This window comes from Oncorhynchus gorbuscha, linkage group LG05 (genome assembly GCF_021184085.1).
Source record: "Oncorhynchus gorbuscha isolate QuinsamMale2020 ecotype Even-year linkage group LG05, OgorEven_v1.0, whole genome shotgun sequence".
Classification (NCBI taxonomy): Eukaryota; Metazoa; Chordata; class Actinopteri; order Salmoniformes; family Salmonidae; genus Oncorhynchus; species Oncorhynchus gorbuscha.
In genome coordinates, this window is record NC_060177.1 from 57,401,225 (window position 1) to 57,428,624 (window position 27,400).

Genomic DNA, 27,400 nt, shown 5'->3' on the forward strand with positions numbered 1-27,400 from the left:
GTCAAGTAACTGTCTTCTAAAGGAAAAGCAGGTGCACTACATGTATAGGCCTATCTTTACTGTTAAACATAGTCAAGTAACTGTCTTCTAAAGGAAAAGCAGGTGCACTACATGTACAGGCCTATCTTTACTGTTAAACATAGTCAAGTAACTGTCGAGGGAACTTTGAATTTGCAGACTTACTCCACTCCCTGTGTGGACTTAATGAGTCAAAGAATAACTGACACTATTTTCTTGAATTTCTGTTATGCAAAATGTGTCCTAATTCGGTGTTTATAGTTTTCAGTATAGAAGATTCCATGCAAAATGTTGAGACCTGAGGCAGTCTCACAGCGCAGGTTGACAAAACTAGCATGACTTATCTTTCTTCACCCAAACTAGAACATATGTTCACTCTCTTCTACCATTATACCAGCCAAATGAAAGTAACTCAAAACAGTGTGAAGGCTTCAATCTGGTCTACTGCAACATGGCACACCCAGCACTTAAACAAACAAACACACATTTTGGCAGAGCCTCATAAAAGAGAGTAAACCAAAAGTCTTTGTACGAGGTCACAGCGGACATTTGTGGGGAAATAAAACTGTAAATAGAAATGTAAATATTATTTTCTCCACTCTGGAACTGTTTCCCAGGCTTCTGACTGTATGTGGAATGTGGCGATGTTACAGAACCCGCAGAATTGTGCTGATCGAGAAAGAAGAAGAGATATCGGGTTAAATGGTAAACAAAGTCCTAATGCCCTCCAGCTCTTTCCCTTTGTGTTGGGGCTGTAAACCGTTTGCTGAGACGACACAGGATGGCAGATGTCAGGTAAGTGAAAATGGGAGTCCGGCTGAGATTTCTCAGAGATAGAAAGATCAAGGCAGCAGTTACCTGTCCTGGGTGAGAGGAGAACATCCAGATCTCAGGGACAGGTATATCTATCAACAAGGTCAGGTAACTGCCAAAATAATGGAAACACTTGAGTAAATGAGGGACACATACTGTAGTGTTTTGAAAGCAGGTGTGGTTCCCGAGTTAATTAAGCAATGAGCATTCCACCATGCTTAGGGTCATGTGTAAAAATGCTGGACAGGCCATAATTTTGGCTACCATGGCTATGCCCCCATAGGATGACAATGCACCGATCCATAGGGCACGAGTGGTTACTGAATGGTTTGATGAAAATGATGTAAACCATATGCCATGGATGTCTCACTCATCAGATCTCAACCCAATTGAACACATATGGGAGATTCTGTAATTCTCTTCACGAGTGAGAGTAGTGCACCTCTTTTCTGCTCAGCTTTAAGTACATACAGTATAGTCAGAGAGCATGGGGTATAGTATTACGTTTTTATTGTCATTAAATTATGAACCAAATGAACACAGGGCTTTAGGAAAGACTAGTCATCCCTCTCCCCATTATAGCCCATTTCCACCCTCAGAACCAAAGCTTGCAAGTCTTACTGATATCCCTCTACTGAAAGGGGAAGGGGAAAGCCGCAACGAAAGTACAATACAAGCCCATTTTCTCAGATATCACAGAAGCTGGAATGACATAGTGAAGTCAGCATGTTCATAACGCGGAGGATGACCTACCTGCAAAAAAAAACAGCCCAGTCCAGCCATGTTTCGCAGTTGTTGTTTAATAAGGTTCCAAACATATGTAGTTTTCTTATCCCATCTAGTGACTAAATGACAGCACAGGCTTCAAGTGTCACGCTAGCTCTGGGTTTTAGTCTGGGAGAAGTCACAGGAGAGACGGTTGGGGGGAAAGTAACACAAAGTAAACTGATGACCTGGAATATAATGGAAATGAATGTTTCAGCACAGGCCGTTGTCTCCTCTAGTTCACATTGCTTTTATAATGCTAGCAAAAATATCAACAAGTGACTGAATGTTTGAAAATGATATATGACATCTTTCGAATTATGACTTAATCAATTCACTTGATGGATCAGCTTCTCACATGAGCTTTCATCGGCAGTTAAGTGGTTAAAATACGTAATTATGAAATATCTTTATAATTCTTCATAAGTCCTTATTACCTTATGTCAAGCCATGGAAATGTGAGAGACTTGATGAGTTTGTTGTTTGTGAAGTGAATAAAGATGTTTATTCTATCAAGACACCAAGAGTGCGCTTGACAAGGGCAGCTGGAGCGCACCTGATTGGTCGAATTAGGCATGAATAGTCAATGAAAATGGTAAAAAACATCTCCTACTACATTCCCATTAAAGTGAGATGAGAAAATGATGGTTAATACAGCTATTATGTCATCCATTTTAGTCTGATTAATATTCATAAGGCTAAATATTGTGGTTGTGCAACATTGCGCTGTTGACTCATGGCTCATTTTCATACATTTATGTATGAACCAAAAGCATCAATTATTTAACTCGATACATGAAATGATGGCTGATAGAACATTTGTTGAAAGTAAGGAGCATTACAAACCAGAAACAAGGAGATAAGACAGATATTGTGCGCTTCTCGCTAGCCGTTACTCCCGCCCCAAGGCTGTTACTCCTGTCCTGCTGGCAAGTACAAAAGTAAGGTTGTGGTAGTTCTGTTCTCGGTCTATTTCATTTCAACTTATTTCCCCTGAAATGAAATCACAACTAATAAAATATGGTGTCTCTATCGCTATTGATCGCTGAGTAATTAGGAAAAAAACGAAAAGTGTTACGTTCATCCTGGTTCTCCCCTACTGTGTAACATCATTCTGTGGCAACACTGATTCTCCGCCCCACGCCCGGCCTGGGAATAGGAGGCCATTTCCTGTTGCACAGAACGCTGGGAGAAGTGATTTCTACCTCTGACCTGATGGGACACTGGTATGAATGGAACACGACAGGAAGGAGACACTGTTTGTGTCTATGAACATGCCATGTTCTGACCAGAGGTATGTCAAGTTAGAATAAGTCAGTTCATTTGGGTCTAACAAACCAACACATTGTGAAACAATTCTAATTGTTTAAGTTCCATAAACAGTAGGGCTTTAAAATGGTCTATGTTGACAGAATAAAACAGCAGTACCAAATAAAATATTCTGTTGCCCAGAAATGACAGATACACAAAAGACTATAGAAGACACTGGACACAGATGCCATGATACAAAGCATCAATTGTGCATATGCAAAAGCTCTTCTTTCCTAAAATAACATTTGTACAAATAGATATTTTCAATGTTATTCTAATAAACCTCTTGAGGACACATACACTACATTTATTACTGTGACGATAATGTACAGTCAAAGATCATCTCCACCCCAAGGAGGCTGCTACATAGTGCATAAGTTAAATACTCACAGTGCAGTACCATTGAACACACCATAAGATCAGAAAGGGTGGAGCATCATCAGAGCACTGCTGAAGTTGGCTAAAGAAAGTCATATGTCCTTAGATTCTCACTGCCTTTTGGGTCGGGGTGCATCATGGAAGTTTTGGCCTTCCATGGTGACATTACGATGGGGTAAATTAGTTAAAGACCAATAAGAAAGAGAGTTCCAAACCTCTGCCAACAACAGCTAGTTTTCAGTTTCCCCTCCCCAATCAGACCACTCCCAGACAGTTATAGCAAAATTCTTGCTTGAGAAATTGCTCTTTACTAAGAAGCTATTTTTGTTCATTTATCACAGTAAGGTACTTAATTGTTCCCCAGAAATGATTTGACGTTGAGATAAAATAGCTGCATTGGACCTTTAAAATGGCAATGTGCCAGGTTTGAGTTTTGAGGAAGAGACGAAAGAACCCCCATACACCAGGGAGACATATTTGAGATCTTCGTCAGATATCGTTTAAAAAAGTGTTCATCGCACATCAATCAAAATCCTTAGAATACTGCTTTTATTATGCATTCATAGGCAACATAAAGAACTAGTAAACTCATGCAAGGCTGTTGTGAATGCATGCAATAAATCCGAGATATTGTTGATCCCGGACGGTCTCTCTATGTGAGCTGCAGAATAGGACCTCATGATAACAGGGACTTTTTATCATCCCAAGCAAGTTGAAATAAAGTACTGAAGAACTGCACTGCACTTAAAGGGGAAATATACAGTAGCTACTATGTATATTTGGACTTTAAATTAATAAATTAATGACATGCACCCATTGATTCTGGAATACAATATAACATATAAATGCCTCGTGAGCTGAGTTCAACTGTCATAATAACCCCAAATATAAACATACCCTCAAAACATTACATAGCCTCAAAACATGGTTGAAACTGTAACTTTGATATCATGCATGGTCAGTCCTTAGCTCTGTCTATGATTTGAGAGTGGTGACATTTCTCCAGCCCCCATCCCTCAGCTTCTTTGCGTAACCAATGGCGGAGAGAAGCTTTGTTATCGTTTCAACTGCTGATGGCCTCTTTAGACTTCACTTGTCCGATGTGCACTTTCTCAGGCCGTTGATTGCATTTGACAATCGTCCCATTTGTGTGTGATCACGGTATAACGCCCAAGGTGCAATCAACCTTCTGTTTCTCCTTCTTTCTCACAGATCGTCGTTGCTGACTTATTTCCTCCCTGTTACTCTGTGTGTTTCCCACTATGTAGAAGTAGTCATATCATGAATAGGACAATAGTTTGTGCCAGACACAAACAAAATAGGTCTGAAATGTGTTGACTCTTAAATGTGGCATTGTTTGGAGAGAGTAGGGGGTGGACATCTGAAAACCCTGTGAAAAGCATGAGGGCTTGAGCTGAAACTTGCCTTAAATAACTGTTTTTCACATGTTAGGCATTCAGGACACATCGAAGAAATTCTGAAATTAGTGAGAGGAGGAAGTTGGAGGTGATTTAGTGTTGATGGTATCATATTACATGGAACATTTTGCCTAACGGAAGTTTAGAGAGAGAGAGGACAGTAAGAAAAAACATTTGTAAGGTGAAATATGGATATTGTTGATCTGGGCGGGCTCTCTATGTGAGCTGCAGAATAAGGACCACATGATAACAGGGACTTTTAGCACAAGAAGTGAAGGAACCTGGCTATGTCCAGCTAGCACAACACTGATCTACAAGTCTCTTTCTAAACCAGTGTCACAATCTACTACCATAGTACTCAGTGCTCACATACCGACATTACACAGCGCTCATAGGAGAGTACTAATCTTCCTCACCCTTCCTTCCCTCTCCCCAAACAAACATTAGATCACACACACACATACACACACACACACACAAACACACACACACACACAATTGAGGCATACACGACTATTCAGCCTTGTAAAAAAAACACTTGATGTAACACTATATTTTGCTAAAACAACCAGAGTCCATCAGTCTTAAGTAGATTGTTTTGCTGCAAATATTGAGAGAGAAGGAAAAGGGAGAATGAAAGAAAGAGAGAAAGAAGGAAAGTCCCTCACTCACACACAGAGGCACAGTTGTGGCCTTGCTGTGTTGGTGCCAGTGCTACTGTCCCCGCTCTGAGACTTGACATGTATTTCATTCCCATGACTGGTCCGCAGATATTTACCCAGAATTCCACGGGGCATGGAGCCAGTCTGTCCTGCTGATCAGTGATCCTTAGCCTCTCACAACACTCTTATCGTGACTACATCAGCATACCCTATGAAGGAATATCAAACTCAGGATCTCTCATCTTCTAGTATAAAAATTTCAGAAGATGATGTTGAAAATATATGCCGGATTTTATCCTGAAGTAATGATAAGATAAATGTTTGCTTGCGCTATGCACGGCCATATACCCATAAAGGGAGGATATTATAATATATGCCATTTAGCAGACGCTTTTATCCAAAGCGACTTACAGTCATGTGTGCATACATTCTACGTGTGGGTGGTCCCGGGGATCGAACCCACTACCCTGGCGTTACAAGCGCCATGCTCTACCAACTGAGCTACACAGGACATATTAGTAAGCCACTAAAGTGAAAAGAATGAAAAGAGGAGTGTTTCTAGGAAAAGGTGACTCTCCTAACTGGAATTCGGATTGGCCTGGAGGAGGTGATGCAATAAGTCAGAATTTTGTCAATTTGGTGAATTACCTCATCATGAAACAGAATACTGAGCTGCATGGGCAGACAGATACTCCCATACCACTGGAAGCCTTTTGTTGAGCCGTTTCCTGGACCACCAGTTCTCCTGGCTCATTGGCTGGTAAACAACACCTCAGGGACCATCATGTGAAAATGGTGCACTCGTTTTCCAATTTGGGTAGCCTTATGGGAGATCTTTGGATAATCTTCAGGGAGATGAGTTATGTTTGAGAGAAAGTTCCTCTAGTGTCACCAGTGCAAAGTATCATTTAGTGTTGAGAAAGTACATATTTTGAGATGGATGTGAGCTCAATCTATTTTTACATTTTATGGGAAGTAAAAGCAGTAAAAAAAAATCTGTGAGGACCTCTTGACTCATGGCCCAAGAAATGGGTGTGGAACATAACATTTCTGCCTGATACTGTAGACCTACAGCAGAGGAGGACAGGCGATAATAGACAGTGCCTTTTGAAAGTATTCAGACCTCATGACATTTTCCACGTTCTGTTACGTTACAGCCTTATTCTAAAATGAATTAAATACAAAAATGTCCTCAGCAATTTACACACAATACCCCATAATGACAAGGCGAAAACAGGTTTTTAGAAATACCTTATTTACATAAGTATTCAGACCCTTTGCTATGAGACTCAGGTGCATTCTGTTTCCATTTATCATCCTTGAGATTTTTCTACAACTGGATTGGAGTCCACCTGTGGTAAATTCAAATGATTGGACATGATTTAGAAAGGCACACACCTGTCTATATAAGGTCCCACAGTTGACAGTGCATGTCAGATCAAAAACCAAGCCGTGAGGTCGAAGGAATAATCCGTAGAGCTCCGAGAGAGGATCGTGTCGAGTCACAGATCGGGGAAGGGTACCAAAGCACTTCTGCAGCGTTGAAGGTCCCCAATAACACAGTGGCCTCCATCCTTCTAAAATGAGAGAAGTTTGGAACCACCAAGACTCTTCCTATAGCTGGCTGCCCGGCCAAACTGAGCAATCGGGGGAGAAGGATATTGGTCAGGGAGGTGACCAAGAACCCAATGGTCACTTTGACAGAGCTCCAGAGTTCCTCTGTGGAGATGGGAGAACCTTTCAGAAGGACAACCATCTCTGCAGCACTCAACCAATCAAGCCTTTATGGTAGAGTGGACAGACGGAAGCCACTCCTCAGTAAAAGGGAGGACAGCACTTGGAGTTTGCCAAAAGGCACCGAAAGGACTCTCAGACCATGAAAAAACAAGATTCTCTTGTCTAATGAAACCAATATTGAACTCTTTGGCCTGAATGCCAAGGGTCGCGTCTGGAGGAAACCTGGCAGCATCCCTACGGTGAGGCATGGTGGTGGCAGCATCATTCCGTGGGGATGTTTTTCAGCGGCAGGGACTGGAAGGCTAGTCAGGATCGAGGGAAAGATGAATCAAGCCAAGTACAGCGAGATCCTTAATGAACACCTGCTTCAGAGCACTCAGGACCTCAGACTGGGGCGGAGGTTCCCCTTCCAACAGTAAAACGGCCCTAAGCAAACAGCCAAGACAACGCTTTTGGTGCATTTGGCCAAACATGATATCATGATCTGGATTTTTCCAAGCTTTTTAAAGGCACAGTCAACTTAGTGTGTGTAGTGTTATTAACAGACAAATTATTTCACTTAAAATTCACTGTAATTTCAGTGGGTCAGAAGTTTACATACACTAAGTTGACTGTGCCTTTAAACAGCTTGAAAATTCCAGAAAATTATGTCATGGCTTTAAAAGCATCTGATAGGCTAACTGACATCATTTGAGTCAATTGGAGGTGTACCAGTGGATGTATTTCAAGGCCTACCTTCAAGTGCAGTGCCTCTATGCTTGACATCATGGGGAAATCAGCCAAGACCTCAGAAAACAAATATAGACCTCCACAAGTCTGGTTCATCCTTGGGAGCAACATCTCAAGACATCAGTCAGAAAGTTCAAGCTTGGTCGCAAATGGGTCTTCTAAATGGACAATGACCCCAAGCATACTTCCAAAGTTGTGGCAAAATGGCTTAAGGATGACAAAGTCAAGGTATTGGAGTGGCCATCACAAAGCCCTGACCTCAATCCTATATAAAATGTGTGGGCAGAACTGGAAAAGCATGTGCGAGCAAGGAGGCCTACAAACCTGACTCAGTTACATCAGCTCTGTTAGGAGGAATGGGCCAAAATTCACCCAACTTATTGTGGGAAGCTTGAGGAAGGATTCCTGAAACGTTTGACCCAAGTTAAACAATTTAAATGCAATGCTAGCAAGTACTAATTGAGTGTATGTAACCTTCTGAACCACTGGGAATGTGATGAAAGAAATAAAAGCTGAAATAAATAATTATCTCTACTATTATTCTGGCATTTCACATTCTTAAAATAAAGTGGTGATCCTAACTGACCTAAGACAGGGACTTTTTACTAGGATTTTATGTCAGGAATTGGCCAATGTGTATGTAAACTTCCGATTTCAACTGTATATATATATATGCTAGATAGAGACTGGGGGAGCAAGGCTCAGCAAGCAGGGAAGTAAAGGATAAGTGAGAGAAAGAGAGATGGTGAGAGAGGGAATGAAAGAGAGAACTAGATAGAAAAGGAAAGATGGATAAAGTACTGGGAAGAAACCATGTCCTAGGGGATATCCTTGTGAAGAAAAGGCCACATATTTCCCAAACTCAATAAATTCGCCAATTTTTCCTGGCTGCACCTCACACAGTGGCTTTAATAGGATGTTGGGAAGCCAACATTTACCCTATGAAATATATCTGTTATCTAGGGCTCAAGGGAGGGAATTTAGAGTCTTGGACAGAGTGCATCCGACCAACACAGGGAAAGTCAAAACCTTGAGAACACTTCTTCAGCAAATACAGAATCCTTCCTCAGCAGATTTATTTTATACAGTATGTGCAATGAAAATGAGATAAACCTGAATCTGAAAAACATTTTATATAATCTGATTTCATAGAGACAGTTGGCAAAATAACTTGAACATATTTTTGTTGTTTTAACTTGTCATATTTTGATGCTGTAATTTACTTTTTTTTAACCTTTATTTATCTAGGCAATAACAAATTCTTGTTTTCAATGATGGCCTAGGCACAGTGGGGTTAACTGCCTGTTCAGGGGCAGAATGACAGATTTGTACCTTGTCAGCTCGGGGACTTGAACTTGCAACCTTTTGGTTACTAGTCCCACACTCTAACCACTAGTTTGTGATGCTAACCACTAGGTTACCCTGCCACCCCAGCAGTTGAAACAACACACAGGTAAAACGCTGGTATCGTGAGGTGAGAACTGTGAGAATAAAATCCCAGTAATTATTGATTGTTGTACAATGGATGGTTCTAATCCTGAATGCTGATTGGTTAAATCTGCTTTCCAACCCGTGTCTATACCACAAGTTACCACCGGCTGAATATATGACTTTAAAATGCCTTTTTACTCTGTTCCATCTGACTGTGCAATCCATTGTCTCATCAGCCCAGCCAGGCAATTTATGAAGTTGATTTCTTTTCGACTAACATTTTGTTTTCAACAGCGGAGATTTGTATAAACCCTGCTGTCTGTCTCTCCGACATTTGCAACATTGTTTCAATATTCAAATTCGATCTCCAGCTGTCCCATAGTAATGAACATGTCGGGAGTCGGGATGAAACAGACAGGCAGGTAGTGTTTATCAACTGGCATCATTTTTATGGATATATACAAAGAAATGTCAATTGAAGAAAGGTAAAACTAAACGAAGTGCAGCTTGAATGCAGTCTTTCCTGCTTCAGTTTGAAGTGATTGTGTTAGCTGTGTTGTTGGCTAGCTCCTCTGAACAACAGTGTCTTAATGAGAGAGCACATTTTCTATGCAAGGCGAAATCGCGCCTCATTAGTTCATTGTTACGGATGTAACCAGATTTATGTCACTAGAAAACAGCTTAAACAAATGCAAATGCCACTACTGTTGTTATTCTGGCTGCACTGTTTGATGTGACTGTAAATTAGCCGTAGTTGGCTAACTAGCAACCAAGGGATAAAAACATTGCCAGCCAATACGGAAATGGAACATTTAGAACGAACAACTGGGTCGTGTCCACAGATTCAGCACAAAAAGACTGAACGTCTGGGTCGCGTCTCTGGCAACCGAACGGATAGAACGACCAGCCGGCTTGGGAAGCAAACCTAGACCTGTGCCGGGACTATATCTTGTGGAAGGATGAAATAGTGTGAATAAATTAATCAAAATAACATTTTTAATGACAATTATTTGAATATGTTGGCAACCCATTCTATTTTATTGGTTGTATAAAAGTGATAATATCCTCGAAGCCGGTGTTTGGATGATATATTGGCACAGTTTGCTGGCCTTCGACTTCGTCTCGAACCTAACAACACCCGTGCCAAAATATCCTCCAAACACCGGCTTCTCGATCATTATCACTTAATTGGGGTAACAAAGGGAATGGTGCTCTCACTTCCTGGGAACCATGGTCAGTGGGAGAGGCACTCTTCTGCTTATTAGTGTCCTTACTCTGACACATTTCTCGGATGAAAGAGAAATCAGCTTTCTCACATAGCAGTGACTCCCTTTGATACCACACTCTACATGTTCATATTGTTCATGATGAAACAACCATATAGCAACATTAACCTCAACCTCAACCAAGCTTGTATTTCAGACATGAGCAACTGAAAATATACATTCATTAGCGTTGACATGGAGAAGTGCTGGGACCAAGAATGCAGTGTGAAGGGAGAGGAGTCTTAGGAGAGCTTAGGGAGAGGGACAGAGGGTGACGATGGACAGAGAAATGCAGGGGCATAATATGGGGCAGCAGGCATGGTGTGACAGGACAGCATCCAGGAGCCACAAAGGTTGATACAATCTTCCAGTAAACAAAAGAAGGAAGCTGTCCCATGTGACTGGCTCCCACTAACTTCCTTTATGTGATTGCGCAGCCCAAAACAGAACCAGAGCAGCTATAGGAGTCTGAACTCCCACGGTTCCACAGCACTGAGGTAGGTACTACTATTAACCATTGGTGAGCCTGTTCATACATTGTGTCCCCCCCTACAGTAGCTGGAGCGGCAAGGACACAATACTGGGAAGTGGCTGCAGTGGCCAACAAAAAAGTGATAAATGTGTGTTTACGCATCTCATGACATGTTAACCCGATATTAACCTAATTAGTTGTGATTAGGTGTTGGAGATTTTTAGCCACCACTTTAACCACTTTAAATGTCTTGTTCAGTCCCTTACAGTAATGTGAGTGTTGGTGGGTGGCAGTCGATCCGGACTGGGTTGGCTGAATATAAATTGACTAGAAATACTGGCTAGTCACCAGACAGCTCAAAAGGCTTTAGATGGATCATGGTGCCAAACACGTTTGTGAACCATTGCCTAATATCAGCAGTTTGTATACTCAATCAGTTGGTATATTCAACCCAAAATCACACTTCTTATTGTCACCCCCTCCCATGGCAATCTCCTCAGGAGAGCAGCAGCCAAGGACCCAGGCCAGCATTTCCTCCCATTTGACAGTATAACCTGGAATCCAACAATACTGTTTGTAAACCATATCCTACAGCCATTCATAAGAACAATACTAGAGGGGTAGGATACATTAATCTATGGTTTGGTTGATACACAAATAATGAGACTGCAATACAATGGTGTATTTTGTCCTGTTTTCAGGTAGGCTAAATATCCCCAGTTGAAGACTGCTTGTAGTATTGTCTCGGTGTGGGAGGTATTAGATGGGATGGACACTTTAAAAAAAGATCTATATATTTTATTCCACCTTTATTTAACCAGGTAAGCTAGTTGAGAACAAGTTCTCATTTACAACTGCGACCTGGCCCAGATAAAGCAAAGCAGTGTGACACATTTACATTTACATTTAAGTCATTTAGCAGACGCTCTTATCCAGAGCGACTTACAAATTGGTGCATTCACCTTATGACATCCAGTGGAACAGCCACTTTACAATAGTGCATCTAAATCTTTTAAGGGGGGGGGGGGTGAGAAGGATTACTTTATCCTATCCTAGGTATTCCTTAAAGAGGTGGGGTTTCAGGTGTCTCCGGAAGGTGGTGATTGACTCCGCTGCCCTGGCGTCGTGAGGGAAATATATGTTGACACAAACAACAACACAGAGTTACACATGGAATAAACAATCGTACAGTCAATAACACAATAGAGAAAATATATAATTATAAAAGAATTCTAAAAAGAATGTCTCTGCTCTAACAATGGGATTTGTTGTACACAGTTGGGATAATGTCTACTGTGCTAATGGAGATATTAAAAAAATATTTAAAAAAGGTAACAAAGAGCAATGTACAATGCAGTTAGATAACTTAGCAAACAAGGCATTTGTTTTATGCACATGGAGGACGCCCTTTTTATGTACCTTCGCTAATTGAAAAGACCTCCAGGGGACCATGACACACTTTCCTGTGTTTTAAACGCCATTCGACACATTCATGTTCTTGCAATGCCACATGAAACGTGTCTCGAACATTAATGTGGGCTATTCTGAGAACATGGTAACCACGTTCTGGGTTCGTTCTGTTTGACATTGAAGGAATAAACAGGTTCTCAGGAGGTTTTTGCTGACATACATGTCATGTTCCTATAACTAAAGGAAAACTGGACAAACATCAGGTGAACATTACAGGTCAAATTACAAAAACGTTTTCTCTCCCAAGAATTGTTTACTGGGAAGGTGCATTTTGGATTATCCCAGTGTTAGGGGTTGGGCATTTAACCTATTCAGGTTGTTCATTCCAGGAGAGCTGAGGCAGGAGTGACATATTGTCCCAGGGCTCTCTTAACCTCAGCTGTGTGATGAATTATTGACACTGTCAAAGTTATTGGCGCTCTGCCTAGCTTGGAGGCAGTCTGCCTTAGAAGCGGCTAGGTTCAGTGAATTTGCCACTTAGATTATTGTTTATTATTTTGAATGTTCATGTTCATGTTCGTCCACTTCTTATATTCCATAGTTCCACATTCCAAAGTTTCAGCTTACCTTCTGCACCTGTAAATACCACAATTTATCACCTGATTCCATATGACTTTTGATGTTTCACACCCCTTGACAAGACCACGTAGGGTCCACTATCCTATATGTGCTGATATAACTCCCAAATACATCAATGTGATAGTAATCATGTTGATTATCTCCCTTATTCTCATTTCACTGTCCATGGCCTGTAACTCCCTGTTTTATTGTGATTTCACTGTCCATGGCCTGTAACTCCCTACAAGCGCCATGCTCTACCAACTGAGCTTTTATTCTCATTTCACTGTCCATGGCCTGTAACTCCCTGTTTTATTCTCATTTCACTGTCCATGGCCTGTAACTCCCTGTTTTATTCTCATTTCACTGTCCATGGCCTGTAACTCCCTGTTTTATTCTCATTTCACTGTCCATGGCCTGTAACTCCCTGTTTTATTCTCATTTCACTGTCCATGGCCTGTAACTCCCTGTTTTATTCTCATTTCACTGTCCATGGCCTGTAACTCCCTGTTTTATTCTGATTTTTCCATGGCCTGTAACTCCCTGTTTTATTCTCATTTCACTGTCCATGGCCTGTAACTCCCTGTTTTATTGTGATTTCACTGTCCATGGCCTGTAACTCCCTGTTTTATTGTGATTTCACTGTCCATGGCCTGTAACTCCCTGTTTTATTGTGATTTCACTGTCCATGGCCTGTAACTCCCTGTTTTATTCTCATTTCACTGTCCATGGCCTGTAACTCCTTGTTTTATTCTCATTTCACTGTCCATGGCCTGTAACTCCCTGTTTTATTCTCATTTCACTGTCCATGGCCTGTAACTCCCTGTTTTATTGTGATTTCACTGTCCATGGCCTGTAACTCCCTGTTTTATTCTCATTTCACTGTCCATGTCCTGTAACTCCCTGTTTTATTCTCATTTCACTGTCCATGGCCTGTAACTCCCTGTTTTATTCTCATTTCACTGTCCATGGCCTGTAACTCCCTGTTTTATTCTCATTTCACTGTCCATGGCCTGTAACTCCCTGTTTTATTATAAGCAAGATGATCAGATTTTCTCAGGTTGGATGATTTAGAAGCTCAGGTCCCTGGAGGTGGTATAAAAGTTGTGTCATATGTTACATTGATTAGGATCCACAGATGACGCAATCTCAATCGCAATCCACACTGCCCTAGGCAACAACACATCTGCCACGCTGCTCCTTAACACTGGGACCCCTCAGGGGTGTGAACTTACTCCGCTCCTGTATTCCCTGTTCACCCACGACCGCGTGGTCAAACACGACTCCAAAACCATCATTAAGTTTGCTGACGACACGACAGTGGTAGGCCTGATCACTGACAAAGATGAGGCGGCCTATAGGGAGGAGGTCAGAGAACTGGCAGTATGGTGCCAGGACAGCAACCTCTCCCTCAATGTGAGTCAAAGGAGCTGATCGTGGACTACAGGAAAAGGAGGGCCGAACAGGCCCCCATTAACATTGACGGGGCTGTAGAGAAGCGGGTTGAGAGTTTCAAGTTCCTTGGTGTCCACATCACCAACATACTATCATGTTCCAAACATATCAAGACAGTCGTGAAGATGCACGACAAAACCTTTTCCCCCTCAGGAGACTGAAAAGATTTGGCATAGGTCCCCAGATCCTCAAAAGGTTCTACAGCTGCACCATCGAGAGCATCCTGACTGGTTGCATCACCACCTGGTATGGCAACTACTCGGCATCTGACCATAAGACGCTACAGAGGGTTGTGCGAACGGCCCAGTACATCACTGGGGTCAGTTTACCTGCCATCCAGGACCTATACAATAGGCGGTGTCAGAGCAAAGCCCATAAAATGGTCAAAGACTGCAGTCACCCAAGTTATGGATTGTTTTCTCTGCTACCGCACAGCAAGTGGTACCGGAGCGCCAAGTCTCGGATTAAAAGGCTCCTCAACAGCTTCTACCCCCAAGCCTTAATACTGCTGAACAATTAATAAAATCGCCACCGGACAATTTACATTCAGCGTTTATTATCTATGCATAGTCATTTCACCCCCACCCACATACACAAATGACCTCAACTAACCTGTACCCCTGCACACAGACTCGGTACCAGTGCCTCCTGTATATAGCCTCGTTATTGTTATTCTTGTTGTGTTACTTCTTATTACTACTTTTTATTTTAGCCTACTTGGTAAATATTTTCTTCTTCTTGAACTGTGCTGTTGGTTAAGGGCTTGTAAGTAAGCATTTCACAGGTAAAGTCTACACTTGTTTCACAGGTAAAGTCTACACTTGATGTATTCGGAGCATGTGATAAAACAAGTTTGATTTGATTTGATTTGATTAGATCTCCTATAGCCTTTTACAGGGGGTTGGTGTGCACTCAACATGGTAATTGCCAGGCTTGTCCCCAAGACAAAAGCAGGGCAAAAAGTTGGTAGGGCTGTCATTAGGTGGGAACCGCCAAACCAAACAACTCCTGAAACAGCCTCATTGGATCCCTTGGAGCTCTTTGAGGTGCTCTGTGGGGAGTTGGGTGTTTGGGTTGGAAGGTCTTTCACTTTGTGTGGTGTAACCGAGGTGACAGAGTCTCCTGGCCCTCCCTGCCCCCACAGCCTTAACGTTGCCTCATGGTGTGACAGGGCAGCTCAGAGACAAACAGGTGAGAGAAGTTGACACAACACGACTGGTGTGGATATCAGCACCCATGGTCCCAAGAGGAAACTGATCAGTTGATCGTTCAAAGGATTGCCTTTTAGAGTCATTTTACTGTCAATGGGAAATGTGACACATCACATCAAATCAAACTGTATTGGTTGTATAAACATATTTAGAAGATGTTATTGCGGGTGTTAGCGAAATGCTTGTGTTCCTTGCACAAGCATTGCTACACAGAAGGTGTTTCAACAAATAGTGTAAAATTAATACTCACACCTGTGTGTGTGTGTGTGTGTGTGTGTGTGTGTGTGTGTGTGTGTGTGTGTGTGTGTGTGTGTGTGTGTGTGTGTGTGTGTGTGTGTGTGTGTGTGTGTGTGTGTGTGTGTGTGTGTGTGTGTGTGTGTGTGTGTGTGTGTGTGTGTGTGTGTGTGTGTGTGTGTGTGTGTATGTGTGTGTGTGTGTGTGTGTGTGTGTGTGTGTGTGTGTGTGTGTGTGTGTGTGTGTGTGTGTGTGTGTGTGTGTGTGTGTGTGTGTGTGTGTGTGTGTGTGTGATGGACGAAGATGAGGAGAGGAGAGTAGCAGGAGAGAAAGTTGTTTGTTTTTCACACTTCGGCAAACTTTGCTAGTTGCTCTGTTGTTCACACTTCACCACATTGCTATATAATCCAGTGGAGGGTCATGAGTCAACACTGGAACCAATGACATGTACTGTAAATCACACGGGTAAATGCATTTGATTTCAATCACGTTTTGACAGCAACCCTATTGATTTGAATAAAACCTTTGTTAATTGTAGAAATTCTCAGAAAGTGACTTTTTGGACCTGCATGCCAAAACATTCAAGAGATACAGGTTCTCAAAGTTGACCCATATTGCATAACCCCACTATGCAATAATATTAGTTTTTGTTTTGTTTATTGGTCATGTACACAGTTATATAGATGTTATCACAGGTGCAGCGAAATGCTTATGTTTCTAGCTCCAACGGTGCAGCAATATCTAGCAATACAACAACAATATACACATTAACCGACATTTAAAAAAAAATAATAATAATTAAGACATGAGACGTCCATGTCTTCATCACTGGAAAATATAATGGGTTGAGATGTATAATTTAAAAGCTTACAAACAGGGTTGTAAAACTATTTGATCATTCGTGGGGATAAAGTTTTAAAAAAAAAGGTTTTATCGTCAATTATCTTAGAACTCCAATTTGTTTCATATTCGTATATGCTATAGCATAGATTCTATTTTACGTCCTCTAAGGTTTTAGTATTGTGCCCGCCGTCGGATAAGACACAACGCGTTCTTGAATACAGGGTGGGTGTCATGTTCTGGCTGATAAATGTTCTAAAATGGGAATGACATTTAAATAAGCTAGAAGTGTTATGAAAAATATTATTGAAACTTTCAGTCAAAGTTTTAGGGGAGTCATTAAAAAAACCTTCAAATAACCTACATTTTCCGTTATCGGAACGTCAATATATAACCTCCCAGGAGAGCATTCAGGGAACCATATTAAAACGTTCTCAGAACCTCACTGCAACCAAAAATTGTATGTTCCTAAAACAGGAAAAATGTTCACTTCCAATCTCAGAAAGTCAGGAAAATGGCTTCATTCACAGAACCAAATACAGGTACTTCCAAGGAACCAAATGTGCCAGCTGGGGTAGGTCCATTCTATGAATTCTATTTTTATTATTGAAATTCCAGAGCATGTTGTGTCTCAACAGATCGTGGGCACAATACAAAATGACGTGTGAAATTGACACAACATATGTGAATATGAAAAAATATTAGAGTTTACGAGTTTTGTCGATCATCGACGTTAAAGGTTCTTTTTTTTCATTTTTTTTTTCAATAAATAATCAAATAGTTTGAAAACACTTTGTAAGCTTTTAGATGATATCAAACTCAACCGTTTATATTTCCCAGTGATGAAGACATGGGTGTCTCATGGTATGGTGGTGTATGCAAAATGGGTCAACTTTAAGCACCTTCATCTCCTGAATGTTTTGGCATTCAGGCCCAAAAACTAACTTCTGACCACTTCTGCCATGGGCATGTGGACGGGTGAGGAGAGATGGTTTGGGTTTTCAATAGGCAGAAACAATCACTGTATGTTTCTCTGCAGCTTCAAAGTGCTGTATGGTCTGGGTGGGTTGGCCTTACTGCACACTTCATCTCAACAACAGTAAAGATCTAGAGACATGGATCATATTGGACCAGTTTAGGATTGTTGAATTGGGATGGATGGCACTCTGGTTTTTAGGAAAAGACGCATTCATCTAAGTAACACGTAATGAGAGAGAAAGACTTGAAGCTTTTATAATGGAGGAATTCAAATAATCAAAAATACAAACATTTATTTGATCTTTTATAAAAAAGAAAGCATGGATTATCGAGTCATTATAAGTTTTACACTAAAGACAAGACTGAAATTGTGCTGTAGACTTTGTGAATTTTGTCTCTTGTATAATAAATTCTAAACATTAGTTTACAGTATACTGGAGTAAGCGTACATTTGCTGAGATAAATGGGAAAATTGTGTATTCTTATTTATCAGGACCTGTTGTTACTACAGTAGATGGCAACATAGGTCTCTCCAAACCAGCTCCTCTTTAAACGTTCAATTTCAAAAATAAATGAATTAATGTGTTATTTCATAGTTTTGATGGCTTCACTATTATTCTACAATGTAGAATCTAGTAAAAATATAGTAAAAACCCTTGAAGGAGTAGGTGTGTCCAAACCTTTGACTGGTATTGTACATCGTACATACACTACATGTCTAAAAGTATGTGGACACCTGCTCGTCGAACATCTCATTCCAATGGCAGTGAGCTTTACACCACTCCAGCCGCCACTTGGCACTGCGTATGGTGATATTAGGCTTGTGTGCGGCTGCTCGGCCATGGAAACCCATTCCATGAAGCTCCCGACGAAGAGTTCTTGTGCTGATGTTGCTTCAAGTTGCAGTTTGGAACTCGATAGTGAGTGTTGCAACCTCAGACAGACCATTTTTACACGTTCCGTGCTTCAGCACTCGGTGGTCCCATTCCTTCATTCCATTGAAGGGAAATCTTAACGCTACAGCATACAATGACATTCTAAACAATTCTGTGCTTTGTGGCAACAGTTTGGGGAATGACAATGCCCCTGTACACATTTATTTTTTATTTAACCAGGTAAGTCAGTATTGTCGGCCTACCCCGGCCAAACGTTGCCCCTAACAACGCTAGGCCAGTTGTGCATTGCCCTATGGGACTACCAACCCTGTTGGTTGTGATACAGCCCAGGATTGAACCTGAGTCTTTAGTGATGCCTCTAGCACTGCGATGCAGTGCTTTAGACCGCTGCACCACTCATGATCCCAAAGCACAAAGCGAGGTCCATACAGAAATGGTTTGTTGAGATCGGAGGCTGTTATAATAGCAAAGGGGGAACCAACCCCAAATTAATGACCATGATTTTGGAATGAGATGTTCGACAAGATGGTGTCCACCTTTGGTCATGTAGTGTATTTCTCAGCACCTCCAGGATGTATGACACCTACTAATGATCTAGTTACTTTTGACAGAATCAAGAGTAAATAGATTGGTCGGTGAGGATGGGTGGGTGTAATTCATGATTGTCTGGCAATCCAAAGTTTGCATGGTCGAGTCAGGTCGGGTGACAACTGTAACATTTTAGATAACCCTTCCCCTTATCCTAAACATAACCCAATTCACCTAACCTGCTACGTGAATTCACCTGCCCTTTGTCGTTTTACTTCTTCTAACTTTCTATGTAAATTCTCCGCCAACGTAAATTCTCCCCATAATTCTCCTTTGTTGTTATGGTGCAACAAGCAATCTGGTCTCAGAGACATTTGTAGAATAATATACGTCCTCCAAGATGTTACCCAGCAGATCCGACACCTTAGGCTTGCTTAAAGCTGTACTCATGGGTCGGAGAGGATGTTTGCTTAAAGTAAGACACCACAGAGCCGCCGCGAGATAAGGCTCTGAAAACATATCTCAATCCAGGATGAGAAGTGCTTTGTACTCCGAATTGTCCCATTTTCCCAACTCTTACACTGAGAAGATTGAATGACTGCTAAGCAAGACACTAAGCCTAAAGTGTTGTTTCTGCTGGCTACCAAGACGTATGATACATTTCGTCGTCCAATTCATATGCTATTGTACGACCGGGTAAAACGTATGATACTATACATTCTATAGTTTGGATAATATTCTGTGTATGACCGCTTCCATTCATAATGTCACCTAGTGCCACAGATTTAATTACAGAATAAACTATTTGCCCTGAGAGCACGTCGTTTAGATATGTTTAGATAAACCATGTCAATGTTTAGTCAAGCAGTGATTGCTCTGAGATTAACTCAGAAATAGTCCATCTCAACCTAAAACAAACTGAAACTAGTGCCTCTCCCAACAGTGATAAACTCAACTTGGAGTGCTAACAAAGCCAACTTTTATATATATTTTTTAAATTGAACCTTTATTTAACCAGGCAAGTCAAGACAGGACAGGCACAAAACAGGTACAAAAACACAATTAATTTCCAGGGAGTGATCAAAATAGGTGAGATTCTACACTGTACTGTACAGTAGCCTGTTTTCAGTGGCTTGAGTTGATAGTTGGCAAGAGAGTGGCTCTAGAAAGCTCAAGGTAGTGGTTTCAATCCCCGTAGGGATCACATATACTTCACGATGGAATCCATACTTGGTGTAAATGCCACGTCTGTTTGGGAAGTTATAACAACAAAGAAGCTACTTCAAACAACAAACAGTGTTTCGTTCCCCCCTCGGACATCATTACACATGCGATAGAAAAGCAGAATATGTACTGCGATTTGTTTGTTTATTATACTGCCGGTCACTCCTCTCCTCGGTTTCATCAAGAAAACAAACCGTGGTACTGTTTCCCCATTTACGTATTTCAACTTTAAATAAAAAAATATGTGTACTCGCTGAACTGTAAATTGCTTTGGATAAAACCATTTTCTAAGTGGAATATTATGGTCCTGCATCTGTAATAGCCACTGGACTGGAGGCCATTTCAATGGCCCAGGTCAACACAATGAGAAGGAAGGCAACACAAATTCTGTTAAAACTCAGCCGTGGAATGTGACACATTGGAGATAAAGCCATAACCGATTATATCATTTCCATTGCTTTTATCTATGTTTTCCTGTAAAAGTTAGAAAAACAAGTTGTTATTGCTGTTTTTTTTGTCACCATCGCCACCTCCTCAACCACTTTACCTTCTCTCCATCATATTCTCCCACAACCCTTCACTCCTTTACCATTCTCTCCATTCTCTCCTCTTCCAACCCTTCTCTCCATTCTCAGGCCCCAGGGCCGCAAAGCTGTCTTCAGTCTTCCTCATGCCACACTCCAGGTTGATGTTCTACCTGGAGGTCCTGTTGCGTATGCAGCTCCTTTAAATGTCATACAGAAATAGGGATTCACCACTGAACAAATTAAGTCCTGCAGGCATAAAAAAAAAACACCAGTTGCAAATATTTCCCCTTCTTTTTGGTTATGATTAGTTCCAAATTAATTAATGCAACATTTTTAAATGAATGAATGTTGTTTGGGAATGGAAGTTGACATTTGTACTGACGATCTGATTGTGATCCGACCCATTTAGGATACACATACAAGCCTATGAAACCAAAGTTGCCATAAAAAGACAAAAACATTCTCATTAAGGGCCTTCTTGATTTTTACCCATGACATGTAGGCATTGCAAAGCCCATATCCGTAACAAAGGATTTAAAAAATATATATATAATACTTTGCGTCAACGTGCCATTGGATGGAATCAATTTGAAATCTGACCCGCTCTGTGTTTGCTGATTAAGCACAACCAGAATGTATTTATCTGTTTCAGGCCTACTGTCAGCGTTGACTTGCTAGCTATGGAGGATTAGATCTGTTATCATGGCTCACATGCTAGATAACATATTTTAATCATGCATACCTCTGTGAAAAACAAACACATTTCCCACAACTTTGAGAGCAAAACAGAATGATTGTGTCTGTATGTTGAGTATGTGAAAATGATAGTAACCAGAGAACACCTTCACTTGGGCTGCTGAAAGATAAGATCGCTTCTACATTTGTATTTTAGTGATGTGAAAGCCACACAACAAAAATATAAACAATGTAGGAATATGTCCTTAATTTGGTTATAAATTGGTTATGACATAAGACATACATAACACAAACTACATATTCTTCCAAACTAAGGGTTAACTGTTTAACCTGGTTTAATTGAGGATTTATTCTGTTATATTTATGTTTTTATTAATAGAAATTAGCCTAGATTTACTGGAAATTCTACATACTGTCGCTTTAAAGTATCTGTTTTGTCAGTGATTGCTAAATCAGGGTGTGCGTATTTTCCCACTGCTCCTCAGAACATTTATAGATTAAATAAAATAATGAATAGCTGTCGTGGGCGAAGTAGACCTAGTGGCGCGGAACCATAACGCCCCTATATGTGGTTTCGGGAATTGAGTCATTTACAACTCCGAAGCTGGAGTGAAAACATCGCATGTACGAAGTTTAGAGACACGCCGCAAACGTTTACTTTTTTGGATCTATGAAATGATGAATTGGACGTTTTTTTAAACTGTCGAAGAGGAAAATTAACAGGATCTATGATAACTCCAATTGGAATTATACATCAATTTTAAATCAGAAAAGAAGGAATGCATCATTTCTTTGTGAAACTAACTTTCCTGTTGTCGCTTATTGCTCTAACACGAGGTAAGTGCAATAACAATAGTCAACCGTGTTTTGTTCGATACACAGTGGATAAAAATTCATAAAATAAGTGAAATTGTACATTTATTACGTAAGATGTTTTCCATGAATTCACTCATAACATCGTATTAGTGCACAGTAAATACTGATGTGCAGGGAAGAACAAATGGGAGGAAGTGACATTGATTGTAGAACGATGTCAGAATGTTGCACTTGTTGCATTCGAACTTCAAAGGCATCTTATTTTTGAGGGCATTACTTAAAATTACGTTTTAAAATGTGACAGTTAAGAATATATTCCAGCATCAGTTTTCTTTCTTTGCAATATGCTCATGAGACCCGATTATTTATATATATATCAGCATTTACTGTGCACTAATTTATATATATATATATATATATATATATATATATATATATATATATATATATATATATATATATATATATATATATATATATATATATATATATATCACAGCTGAAGTCGGAAGTTTACATACACCTTAGCCAAAAACATTTAAACTCAGTTTTTCACAATTCCTGACATTTAATCCTAGTAAAAATCCCCGTTTTAGGTCAGTTAGGATCACCACTTCATTTTTAGGAATGTGAAATGTCAGAATAATAGTAGAGAAAATGATTACATACACTCAATTCGTATTTGGTAGCATTGACTTTAAATTGTTTAACTTGAGCCAAACGTTTCTGCCCACACATTTTCTATAGGATTGAGGTCAGGGTTTTGTGATGGCCACTCCAATACCTTGACTTTGTTGTCCTTAAGCCATTTTGCCACAACTTTGGAAGTATGCTTGGGGTCATTGTCCATTTGGAAGACCCCTTTGTGACCAAGCTTTAACATCTTGAGATGTTGCTTCAATATATCCACACAATTTTCCTGCCTCATGAAGCCATCTATTTTGTGAAGTGCACCAGTCTCTCCTGCAGAAAAGCACCCCCACAACATGATGCTGCCACTCCCGTGCTTCACAGTTGGGATGGTGTTCTTCGACTTGCAAACTTCCCCCTTTTTCCTCCAAACATAACGATGATCATTATGGCCAAACAGTTCTATTTTTTTTATCAGACCAGAGGACATTTTTCCAAAAAGTACGATCTTTGTCCCCATGTGCAGTTGCAAACCGTAATCTGTCTTTTCTTATGGTGGTTTTGGAGCAGTGGCTTCTTCCTTGCTGAGCAGCCTTTCAGGTTATGTCGATATAGAACTCGTTTTACTGTGGATATAGATACTTTTCTACCTGTTTCCTCCAGCATCTTCACAAGGTCCGTTTTCTGTTGTTCTGAGATTGATCTGCACGTTTCGCACCAAATTAATTAATCTCTGCACCAAATACATTAATCTCTGCACCAAATACATTAATCTCTGTTTAAAAGCACAGTCAACTTAGTGTATGTAAACTTCTGATCCACTGGAATTGTGATACAGTGAATTATAAGTGAAATAATCTGTCTGTAAACAATTGTTGGAAAAATGACTTGTGTCATGCACAAAGCAGATGTCCCAATCGACTTGCAAAATCTATAGTTTGTTTAACAAGAAATGTGTGGATTGGTTGAAAAACGAGTTTTAATGACTCCTACCTAAGTGTATGTAAACTTCTGACTTCAACTGTATGGTACTGATATATATATATATATATATATATATACAGTACCAGTCAAAAGTTTGGACACAACTACAACTACTCATTCAAGGGTTTTTCTTCATATTTACTATTTTCTACATTGTAGAATAATAGTGAAGACATCAACACTAAACTATGAAATAACACATATGGAATCAAGTAGTAACCAAAAAAGTGTTAAACAAATCAAAATATATTTTATATTTGAGATTCTTCAAAGTAGCCACCCTTTGCCTTGATGACAGCTTTGCACACTCTTGACCTTCTCTCAACCAGCTTCATGAGGTAGTCACCTGGAATGCGTTTCAATTGACAATTGTGCCGTGTTATAAGTTCATTTGTGGAATTTCTTTCCTTCGTAATGCGTTTGAGCCAATCAGTTGTGTTGTGACAAGGTAGGGGTGGTCATATTATGGCAAGAACAGCTCAAATAAGCAAAGAGAAATGACAGTCCGTCATTACTTTAAGACATGAAAGTCAGTCAATCCTGAAAATTTAGAGAACTTTGAAGTTTCTTCAAATGCATTCGTAAAAACCATCAAGTGCTATGATGAAACTGGCTCTCATGAGGACCGCCACAGGAAAGGAAGACCCAGAGTTACCTCTGCTGCAGGGAATACGTTTATTAGAGTTAACTGCACCTCAGATTGCAGCCCAAATAAATAACAGACACATCTCAACATCAGCGACTCAGAGACTGCATGAATCAGACCTTCATGGTTTAATTGGTTAAAAAAACACACTACTAAAGGACACCAATAATAAGAAGTGACTTGCTTGGGCTAAGAAAAACGAGCAATGGACATTAGACCGGTGGAAATCTGTCCTTTAGTCTGATGAGTCCAAATGTAAGATTTTTGGTTCCAACCGCTGTGTCTTTGTGAATGCAGAGTAGGTGAATGGATGATCTCCTGTGTGGTTCCCACCGTGAAGCATGGAGGAGCTTTTGCTGGTGACACTGTCAGTGATTTATTTATAATTCAAGGCACACTTAACCAGCATGGCTACCACAGCATTTTGCATTGATTCGCCAACCCATCTGGTTTGTGCTTAGTGGGACTATAATTTGTTTTTCAACAGGATAATGACCCAACACACCTCCAGGTTGTGTAAGAGCTATTTGCCCAAGAAGGAGAGTGATGGAGTGGTGCATCAGATGACCTGGCCTCCACAATCACCCGACTTCAACCCAATTGAGATGATTAGGGATGAGTTTGACCGCGGAGTGAAGGAAAAGCAGCCAAGAAGTGCTCAGCATATGTGGGAACTCATTCAAGACAGTTGGAAAAGCATTCCTCATGAAGCTGGTTGAGAGAATACCAAGAGCGTGCAAAGCTGTCATCAAGGCAATGGGCGGCAACTTTGAAGAATCTAAAATATATTTTGATTTGTTTAACACTTTTTTTTGGATACAACATGATTCCCTATGTGTTATTTCATGGTTTTAATAAAGAAAAACCCATGAATAAGTAGGTGTGTCCAAACATTTGACTGGTACTGTATATACATGTAAATATTTTTTTCCATAAAATAAGTGTTTGGGGTGAAGAACGAAAAAAAAGTTACCAAAATTATTATTAATTTTAAATGTTGTTTGTCAGTTATTTGAAGTGCAAAACTGTCCTCTTTAGTGGTCATTAGGACGTTAATATGATAACATTTACATTACAGTCAATGGGTAGAGTAGGTGAAAAACATAGTTGCGGTATCCAGGTGTCCACTACAGAGGACATGTCCTGCTCTTATTTGACTATTATTTAACGTGACACAGTCCTGACTATTCACTGAATTATTCCTGAGATGTTCACTTACTAGAAACAATTTAAATATCAAACTCACAGAAATTATAATTTATAATTACACACACTTTTTACATTTCCATAAAATGTGAAGCAGACATTATTTTTAGAACCAGGAAGATAAAGTTGGCAAGGATGTCCTCTCAAGGGGACAACAGGACTCAATAAAGTGGCCTGTATGGCCTCAGGTACAGACCAAGATCTGATATCCACTGGAGGACAAAAATTATGGATCTCAGGAGGATATGTGACTTTGTGGGTGACCCCACCAAATTGACATAGAAATGTGAGTTATAGATCTGTCATTCTCATTGAAATCAAGTCTAAGAAGCAGTAGATCTATTCTATGCTTACAGTTCTTAAGTTACGTTTTTGCGTTTTACTTTCGGTTTTGTACACCAGCTTCAAACAGCTGAAAATAAAATATTTTTGGTTATTGAAAATATATTTCACAGCGCTTTAGATGGTACAATGATTTTCTACACTACACATTCTTGTCTTGTCACATAAAACTGAAATTAGTCAAACAATTAGAATTTTTGCTACCAGGAAATGGTGGAGCGATTTCTGCATATTGCACCTTCACATGTATTTTGTATTTACAGATAGCCAGGCAGGACATTGTATTGTCCTCATAGGATCCTGGATAACACTAACCGTTGTGCTCTCGGCTCACAGATGTGGCTTGCGCCATTCGCTCTGCGTTTGCAAGAAAGTTCACTGTTCAGCCTAGGAATATGACAATTCAAGCCTTAACCATTGAGGCAGGTTTGAGTCGAGTTACACAGAATCATTTTGCAGCGCTATGTTACTCCCCAAATATCGTACATTCTTTGGGACAGCTGCAAAAGGAAGAATGCGCCTACCAGTGTGTCAAGTCCCATTCACCACAAACTGCACTTCAAGGTGGCAGTAGTCGCACCTAGTCCTTACAATCGTCATCATGAAGGATATTTCTGTTGTTTAATACTCAAGCATTTGGATGTTATTTTGTTCACGTCTTGTTGCTTTTCCAAAACCATCCGTTGATGACTGTATATCAAAACCTTCTCTTCAATTGTGAAAAGAATTAAGAGGTTGTGTGTGTGTTGTATTGACTCGTTCTGTTTGCAGGCCTAAGATGCTCTATGTCCACCGAGTCGTGTTTGAACCTGGGGAGGTGTGAGGCCACGGCTGACGGAAATGGAGAGTGCAAGTAAGTTTCAAATCCCTTTACATGAGGTAAATATGCACAGCAAACTCCTGCATGAAATACATATTCTACATTCCAGAGAGCATTTAGTAAATGGCATATCCAAGAACATGAGGTTGTTTCATTTGATCATGTTGAGTTGAGGCCTAGCTTGGGCCTCTGAAGGCATTTTCAGTCGTCTAAGAGAGTAGCACAAGCCTATTCTTGGAAGACAATTACAACCTAGGCCTGGGCCAGCGAATGAATGAGATGTGTGGGTTTTGAAGAGGACTGCACCGTGGGGGGGGGGGGGGTCGCTGTGTCTGTGTGT

At 40.4% G+C, this 27,400-nt stretch overlaps 1 protein-coding gene across 3 annotated transcripts in view; it reads left to right on the top strand.

Moving 5' to 3' along the window:
• Positions 1-708: 708 nt before the first annotated feature.
• LOC124036133 (neurogenic locus notch homolog protein 1-like) overlaps positions 709-27,400 on the top strand; it is a 69,336-nt gene continuing 42,644 nt past the window's right edge. For 2 of the 3 annotated variants that reach the window (XM_046350298.1, XM_046350299.1), the window contains exons 1-2: positions 22,199-22,453; positions 27,012-27,093. In XM_046350298.1, the coding sequence (XP_046206254.1) occupies positions 22,396-22,453; positions 27,012-27,093 (140 nt within the window). In that variant the 5' untranslated portion in view covers positions 22,199-22,395. Of the gene's footprint in view, positions 814-22,198; positions 22,454-27,011; positions 27,094-27,400 lie in introns of those variants that run through there. The other variant, XM_046350300.1, reaches the window with a different exon arrangement.